This window comes from Gracilinanus agilis, chromosome 3, assembly GCF_016433145.1.
Source record: "Gracilinanus agilis isolate LMUSP501 chromosome 3, AgileGrace, whole genome shotgun sequence".
Classification (NCBI taxonomy): Eukaryota; Metazoa; Chordata; class Mammalia; order Didelphimorphia; family Didelphidae; genus Gracilinanus; species Gracilinanus agilis.
This window is the reverse complement of record NC_058132.1, coordinates 88,552,150-88,561,049: the sequence shown is the minus strand read 5'-3', so window position 1 is coordinate 88,561,049 and position 8,900 is coordinate 88,552,150. Positions and strand designations below refer to the sequence as shown.

Below are 8,900 nucleotides of genomic sequence, written 5' to 3'. Positions count from 1 at the left end.
TAACAGGGATCTGTCTTCTCTGGCCAGGCTGTAGAGTGAGTCAGCCAAGAGAGATGGGTCCTCTCTGATACTGGCAAGCCTGTGCCTAGGAGCCAAGGCCATGGACCAAAAAGGTGCCACTCCTGAAATATAAAGCCTGCCAAATAGGAAGCTTTCCTATCCTGTTCAGACTTCCATACTTTCTACTTTTCCCCAGCCTAGGCAGAGAAAAGCCTTTTCCCAAAACATCTATATCTAGTTTTAGTTCATTTATTTATTTATTTGTTTGTTGGTACATTGCTAAGGAAGTTTTTGCTATTCTATGTTAAATTTGACCTCTTGGAGCTCTACCCCTAGGCTGCAAATTTACCTTTTATTTAATAACCACCATCATCCTATTGGTCCATCTGGCTCTCCAGAATGAATGCTTGGAAGGGAAACAGAATCAAACCACAAAGGTTCAAATCTTGTCTTTAGGTGACCCTTAACAATTCACTCAACTTCAATATCCTCATTTGTGAAAATTCCGTTGGACAAAATTATCGCTAATATTGGCTCATTTTAAGTCTAACTAACTTCTGTGAAGTCAAGAAAGAGACAACTATACATTTCTCAAATGACAGACACTACACTTCATCTTTTTTTGGAGCTAGAAAAAGCAATGGCTTGAGACCTAAACCTATGCCTCACCCACTGGGGTATTCATTTCAAATGGGTATAAAACAGGCTCCACATAGAATCAGATTATCCTCCTCCTTCCTAGGGATTGAGTTTTGGATATGATATCTTGAGAAGCTTTAGTTGTTTTTTTGTTGTTGTTGTTGTTATTTGTTTGTTTTTAAAATGCTTACATTTTGTCTTAGAACCAATACAGTGTTCTAAGGTAGAAAAGTGGTAAGGGCTAGGCAATGGGGGTTAAGTGACTTGTCCAAGGTCACACACAGCTAGGAAGTGTCTGAGGCTAGATTTGAACCCAGGACCTCCCATCTCTAGGCCTGGCTCTCAATCCACAGAGCCACTCAGCTGCACCCCCCTACACTATAAGGTTTTGAAAGTGGGAATAGAGCTACACCTAGTCCCCCAACCAGAGACGGTCTACACAGACAGAGCCTGAATCTGTAAGGACCTAGAGATTCATCCTAGAGAGATGGATGCTGAAGGTCTCTGTTCTCATTAACCTCCTGTCCTCCCTGTCCTTTATCATAAAGGATCACAGGATTTCAGAACCAGAACTGGAAGGAACCTCAGAGTTCCATCTAGTATATCTCTTTCCTTTTAAAGGTAAACTAAATAAAAATGTAGGTTCATAGATTAAAAACTTGAAGAGTTCTGTAAGGTCATCAAGCCATTTTATAAAAGAAAGTGGGACTTGAGAATTTAAAGGATTTTTCAAGGGTCACCCAGCTAAGAGTCTGAGGCATAATTCAAACTTGTATTTTATCCTGAATCCAAGTCCAGCATTGTATCCACTGTGTTGAACCTAGATCCAGAGTGTTTGTGACTTGCCCAAAGTTTTAAAATCAGGTCACTGATCTTAAATTTTTTCTCATGGTCCCATGTGAAATGGAATCCTCAGTCCCCTGACAGATGAATATATAAAGGCAAAAGGCTGGGGATTATAGAAGTCAATATCCAGTGATCAGTTCCCCTCTCACAGCCCAACTTTTATTAGATAACTGTATCAAACAATAAAGGAAAAATGTGACATAGTTCATTTCTAGAGGGCATCCAGCAGCATTCATTCATGAATATCCCCAAAGCAGTAGAAAGTATGTAAAATATGTAGAGGAAAAGGAAGTGATGGGAAGTGGGTCCAGAAGGGCCAGTTACCCTGAAGTTAGAGCATTGGAGATTATGATAGTTAAAGCTGAGCCTATGTAGCTCTGGAAATGTAGGCTATAAGGCTTAGAAGGAGATGTTTTTGTTTTTGGAGGGGAAATGGAAGAAGGATTTGATGGACATAAATTGAGAAGAGTTGACCAAAGGACTGGGAGAGTCTAGGAAAGAGAAAGTTTTTATTGGTTCTTTTGTTGTTGTTGTTGTTGTTCCTCCTTTTATCTGGGAACCTGAATTAAAGAATAGCCTGGGGAAGAAAGAAATTGGTGGGCCAAGGAAGAAGGGTTTTTAAGAAGTGACAGAATGGAAGGAACTAAGGCAAATCTCAGTACATTGCACCCTCATTGAGTCAGTGTTAGAAAAATACTTGTTGAAGTAGCAGCTAAGTGGCTGAATGAATTGAAACCAGTCCTACAGGTCCTGGGTTCAAATTTCATCTGAGTTACTTCCTAGGTGGGTGAACCTTGGCAAGTCACTTAACTCATATTTCCCAGCCTTTACCATTCTTTTGTCTTGGAACACAATATTGATTCTAAGAAAAAAGGTAAGGGCTTTTTAAAAACATAAAATAATTGTTGAACGAATGAAGAATAAGTTGGGGAGTGAACTCAGCTTTGGAAAAAATCTTGGGGGAAGACGAAAAGGATCAAAAAAGAACTCTGGGGAGAAAAGGGCAGACAGTGGTTCGTGTTCAGAGAGTAGCTCACTAGGTGTTTAGAAATAGCTACCCAAGATATAGCTTATGGAGAGTTTAATAAACAAATCATCACTTACTAATTTTGAGGAATCTTTTGGGAAAGATATCTGTGTCTGTCTCTGGGATGGTTAAATTTTTAACAGAACTGAATGTCAGAAATGAAAGGGATCTCAGCAACTACCAGATCCACCTTTTTTTTTATTTTAGAGATGAGGAAAGAAAGGTCAGAGAGATTAAGGCATGGCCTTAAGGCCAGAGTGAATCCATAATATTAAAGTCTATATTCTTAGTTAACTCTGAGGCCATGGCTCTTTCTTTTAGGTGCTTCTTCCCTACCCTGTCTTTCTGCCTTTCTCTCCTACAGCCCTACTTGCTTATCTGGGTCGTGCAGGTGCCTAGCAAAAAAGCATTGAGCAGGAGTTTGGGGCTTCATAACCCCCTTTTTCCAGTCCCTTATCTGCATCTTCACAGTGATCTCTGAGAGTATGGGGATGTTGGAAAGAGAAAAGAGAAGACAGAAAAGTATTTAGAGAAAATTTAAAAAGTCCAAGTTTTTTCTGGGTTGGAATTTGAAGAAAACATTAAAACAGACGACCCATTGGCCCCCAAGTATAGACCACTACAATGAGTATCTCTCCCTGCCCAGAAGAAATGATAGTAATATTCCCTAGCACTATAAGGATTTAAAGTTTACGAAACACTTTTCTTACAATAATGTAGATGGATTCTGTAAGCATTTTACCCCACAATTTACTAAATAGGAAACTGAGGCTCAGATCCTTTCAGAATCTTTTTCTAAGATCATGCTGCTAGTGAGCCTTAGTTAGATGTCCTGCCTTTACCTTACCACATTGTCTTCCAGACCCCCCAGCCATTTCCATGTTAGGCTTTGTTTGGTTTTGTAATTCTTATACTGTCTTTCCAAAGGTTGGGATGATTCCCAAAGATAGATAGTTGTTTGGCACTACTGCTAATTTGTCATGAAAGCAAGGCAGGTGTCAAGTCCTGTCCTTTCTTCCTTCTGAACTGCTGCCTCCTCTCGTTTCATTGTCACCACCCTAGTCTTGGCCTTTTCACTTCTCCTGTAAATACTACTCACCGTTCTCACTGCATCCAGTCTATCCTCTGAAGTCTATGCTCAACCTGTGGCCAGACAAGTATTCCTAAAGGACCACATTATAACATGATTCCCCTACTCCAAAATCATTGAGAGCTCCCCATGCCCACAGGATTAACTGTAAAATTGTTGCCTGGTAAAAGGATATCCCATCTCTAGACTGGGAGAAGAGCAGCTAGGTGTCCCAGCAGATTGAGCCACCTAGCTGCTCCTTTCATTTTTGATGTAATCTATTCTGCCTCCTCAAAAGCTAGCCATGCATTAGCACTCAGATCCCTAGCACTGCCAGCTATCATGAAATCCTCAGAATTCTGGAAACTCCCACAGCCTTGACTCCTTTTCAGAGCCACAAATTTCATCTTTGATTCCATGCTGACAAGTGAATGAAAATCTAGAGAAGAAAAAGAAAAAGCCCCAACAGGACACTGTAAGACTTAATTCTTTTGTGATGGCTGTAGAGCAATAAACTATAGTTTTAAAGATAAACTGAAAAAAAACTAAAGAAAAGATTAAAATATCAAATGTCTCAAAAGTTGAGAAGTTTTCCTGCTAAAGTAGCATAAGATACACTGGCAGGAATACAGAATTTAGGGTCAGTAAGAACAGGGCTCAAATTATTCAATATAAGATTAATTAAATATTTGCTATCTTATTTTGGTACCTATAAGATTTTAAATTTTCAGTATAGTACAATGAAAAATGCAGTGACTTGAGGCAGATGAGCTGGGTTCCAAATCCTCTGTGTAACTATGTCCAAGTAATCTAATCTACCCTAGGCCATAAAATATAAGAGAGTTTAAACTAGATAGAAGCCTCTAAGTTCCCTTCCGATGTCCATGATCCTATTAACTTCTCTGGGCCTCAGTTTCTCTTCTATTAAAAAAATAAAAAGCACACTATACTAGGTGATCTCTATGATCCTTTTAATCTTTGATAGTCTGATTTTATTTGTTATTGGATTCAATCAATGCCTGCAATACAGGAATTGGGCCTTTTCCTTTCTATTTAGTACCCAATGGAGTGAACACAATCAGAGCTCAGAACACACTTAGAACAATGGAAGGGACCTTCATAGATCATCTGACCCCATCTTCTCATTTTTCTGTCATGTGCTCAACTTTGCAGTCAAATTGGACTTATTTATCAACCAATATTTTTCTTATCTTGCCCTAACCCACTCCATGATTTTTCTCCCATTGACTTTTTTGGGGTTCTAACCCCTATAATGAACTCTTCTTTATCCCCAAACCTCATCTCAGCCCATTGAAAAATCCAACTTTCTTCATTTCCTAACTAAGGGACTTCCCTACTCTTTACCAAGGTTACTCCTGTCCTTTCCAAAACTGTATTTCATTACCTTATTGGAAGTGACTTCTTTCTCAAGCTTACATGGCTCCTTTTCTTTTTGTCCCCCCACCACAACTCTCTTTGTATAGTATTTACCTGGGGATGTGTCATATAATTCTACTAGCTTGTAATTTTTTTGAGGGAAAAGCCTCTGATATTTTTAATTTTGGAGCCCCAAGTGTAAATCATAGGGTCTTTTACATATTCAATTAAATATAAAAAAACATTTATTAAAGACCTACTATGTAACAGGCATTATGTTAGAGATAAATGACTAAAGATGAAGCAGTTCCAACAAATAAGTTTGCATTTTATGTAGTTTATTGAGTTGTATACAGTTTGTACAGTTGAATACAGAAATTAAGACCCAGAAAGAAATAACAATCAACTAGTGTAAGAAAAAGGAACAATGGGCTGTTAGCATATAAACCTAACAGCCTATTGTTCCTTTTTCTTACACTAGTTGATTGATTCATGACTTGATCCTGAGCTATTTCTCTGACCACTATAAGCAATTTGTTGAAATGAATTGAATTGTGCAGAACGGTAGCAGACTTAAACAGAAAATTATATCATTTGTTAAACAAGATTTCCATAGTACATTTGAGTTATGTTTGTTTTTCTTAGAAACAAAGGAGGATTGGAAATTACTAGTATAAGGATGAATATCATCACTTAAATGTGCTTTTTTTATAAAACAAAGAAATGCAATTGATCTCTCCGGGTCTCAATGTATCCATCTTCAAGTTGGAGAGAATAATTGCTTTGTAGTTTGACTTTCTAGTCGTGTTTTTTAGTTGTTTCAGTCATGTCTGACTATTTCTGATCCCATTTGGGGTTTTGTTGGCAATGATAGTAGAGTGGTTTTACCTTTTTCTTCTCCAGCTCATTTTCAGATGAGGGACTGAGCAAACCAGAACCTTTTATCCACAGTACCATCTACCTGCCCCATCCTAGAGCACTGAACAAGAACAGTGATCTGGAAGGATTAGGGTAACAGAATGTACTTTGTTAATCCAAGATATTTTTATCATCCTTTCTCTGATATTACCCTTGGTCCAGGAAAGGGAGAGAAAAGGGAGAAAAGGGAGCTTGTTTCCAGCCACCTAGTGAAACAAGAACCATTAGGAGCCAGAAGCCCAGCTTCCCTGCCCAGGACCAGTTTTCTTTAGACAAAGGCTCCAGATGGAGCATCTTCTAGAAGGCAGCCCCCACCAGGGATTTGTCTCTGGTTCTGTGTCAATGAAGAAAATACCTGCCCCCTGGTGGCCATGCAAGCCTCCATGACTCAGAAAGGCGAAAAAAGACACGAAGAAGGGAATGAAGAAGAAAATAAAAGAGAAAAGGATGAAGACAAAATTGGAGATGTGGGAGAGGAAGAGAAATGGAAGAAGTGTTCTTGACAACAGCTATGTAAGGGACTAGAAAAGCACAAACTTTTGTTTACAAATGAGGAAACTCAGACTAGCATCTTCTCTAATGAAAAACAATGAGGAAATGGAAGACAATAAAAATTGAAATCACAGACCATAGTCATGGATCAATTTATGCCTTATATAGTGCCTTAGATATGTATGATATTACCTCTAGTATATCATGCACAATGTACCTTTATCCTTGTGTTTATCTACAACCATCTTATTAAAAAAATAAAATAAAGATGAGTATTCCCATTAACAAAGGAGGAATCTGGGAGTCAGAGAGATGAAGTGATGTTCTGTTTATGAGAATCTCCTGTGCCAAATTTCTTTGTATTCTTTGTTCTGGATACTTTAGAATTAACAGTTTAGCATTTAGCATTTTTTTTCAAAATGTGCTTCCTGGAACTGAATGTGATACTCTAAATGTATCAGATTTTCATGAAACGATCTGATGTTAAAAAAATCATCTTGAAAACTTCTCTCCTTTTCTGGCCAACCACAACCTACTCTTAATACACTTTCTTCTGAGAGAGAAGACGGAATATACTTTGGCGGATCTGCTTGGTCTTCACACTGTAGATGATGGGATTCATCACTGGGGGTGATAGCAGGTAGATGTTGGCCATCATCACATGGAGCAGCGGGGAGGCATGTCGGGCAAAGCGGTGGACCATTGACAGCCCTATCATGGGCACATAGAGGACAAACACAGCCAGAATATGGGAAAGACAGTTATTGAAGGCTCTGAGGCGCTCAGCCTGGGAGGCAGCACGTAAAACACTGCCTAGGATCAGGGCGTAAGAGAGAACAATGAGGAGAGGGTCAAGAATGTAGATGGCCATGACAAGCCCCAAACCATACCAGTTGTTGACTCTGGTATCACCACAGACCAGGCGGATCATGTCTTGGTGGAGGCAATAGGAGTGAGTGAGTAGGTGGGAGCTGCAAAAGGGCAGGCGCTTGAGGAGGAAGAGAGGGGGTAGGACGGCCACGACGCAGCGGATAACTATAGCCATTCCGATCCTTCTGACGACTGTGTCTGTGAGAATAGAGGCGTAGTGGAGAGGGCGGCAGATGGCAACAAAGCGATCGAAAGCCATGGCCAGAAGTACCGAAGACTCCATGAAGGAGAAGCCATGGAGGAAGAAGAATTGGACAAAGCAGGCTTCCAAGCTGATCTCTCGGGCATTGAACCAGAGGATGCGCATGATGGTGGGCAGTGTAGTGAGGGTCAGGCCCAAGTCAGTGAGCGTCAGCATAGAAAGAAACATGTACATGGGCTGATGGAGTGAGGGCTCTGTCCAAATCACAGTCAGGATGGTAGTGTTGCCCACTATGGAAATCATGTATAAGCAGAAGAAGGGAATGGAGATCCAGATGTGCACCGCCTCAAACCCTGGGATGCCCGTGAGGATGAAATAGAAAGATTCTTCCGTGGTATTAAGAATGGCCGACATGACAGTCAGATATGGCTCCAGAGTGGAAATTCCTCTGCAAGGAAACAGACAAGAGGATATATAAGTGCTGATATACTCAATATGATATACTCAATGTATAAAATTATAAGGCTTTATTCCTCTTTTCTACCATTGCCCTTATAATTTTTGAGTGACACATGATCACAAAGACCCTGTGAAGGTGGGCAGAGCTGGCAAAATGAGCCAGATAATTTATTATTGGATTTAGGGTATATCAGGCATATTGGCTCTGCTAGGGATCAAAGAACAAACAGAATTGTAGAGAAAGAAGACAATAATAGGCAACAGAAATAGAAATAGAAATAGAAAATTTGATTCAATAGAAAATAGGAAAAAATCCAATAGAAAAAATAATAATAATCCAAAGAGGAACCTACATAGATTGTAAAAAGGGGCAAGACAGGGACACTAGAGCAGGCTGTTAGATAAAGCTGAGGTGATATAGGCTGTACATGAGAAAAGGATTATAAAAGTTTTTTGTTATTGTTCTGTCATTTTTTTAGTCTGGAGATCTGAAGATGTTTTTAAGGAAATGAGTAGTCAATATCAATATAGTGAATGAAGACACATGAGAGAGACTTTATGGAAGAGCTTGGTTGCTAAGTGGAAAGAAAACTAGTCTTAGTGTCAGAACAGACCTGAGTTCAATTCCTGCCTAAGATACTAGTTGTGTGATCTTGGGGAAATGATTTAGTCTCTCTTAGCCTCAGTTTCCTCTTTTGTAAAAAGGAAATAATGTCACCTAACTCACTGTGCTGTTGGAGACTTCAGTGAGATAATCTATGCTATTATAATTCACTTTATGAAACTTAAAATGCAACATAACATAAATTAGCTATTATAATGAAATATTCTTCTTGTCAATGATGGTATACTGTAGGGGTAGACTATTGCCTACACTAACATGATTGCTTTGCTTGTTTCTTTTAGTCTGTTTTTGTTGTATTGTTACAAGAAGATAGGATAGAAGCTTATTGGGAAATTATTAGAATTTTTTCATTGCATATTGTTATGATTCTCGGATT

The 8,900-nt window shown here is 39.2% G+C and overlaps 1 protein-coding gene across 1 annotated transcript; it reads right to left on the bottom strand.

Moving 5' to 3' along the window:
• Positions 1-6,906: 6,906 nt before the first annotated feature.
• LOC123238693 (olfactory receptor 51Q1-like) lies at positions 6,907-7,854 on the bottom strand. Its single transcript, XM_044665901.1, has one exon. The coding sequence runs from the start codon at positions 7,852-7,854 to the stop codon at positions 6,907-6,909; it is 948 nt and encodes a 315-aa protein (XP_044521836.1).
• Positions 7,855-8,900: the final 1,046 nt, after the last annotated feature.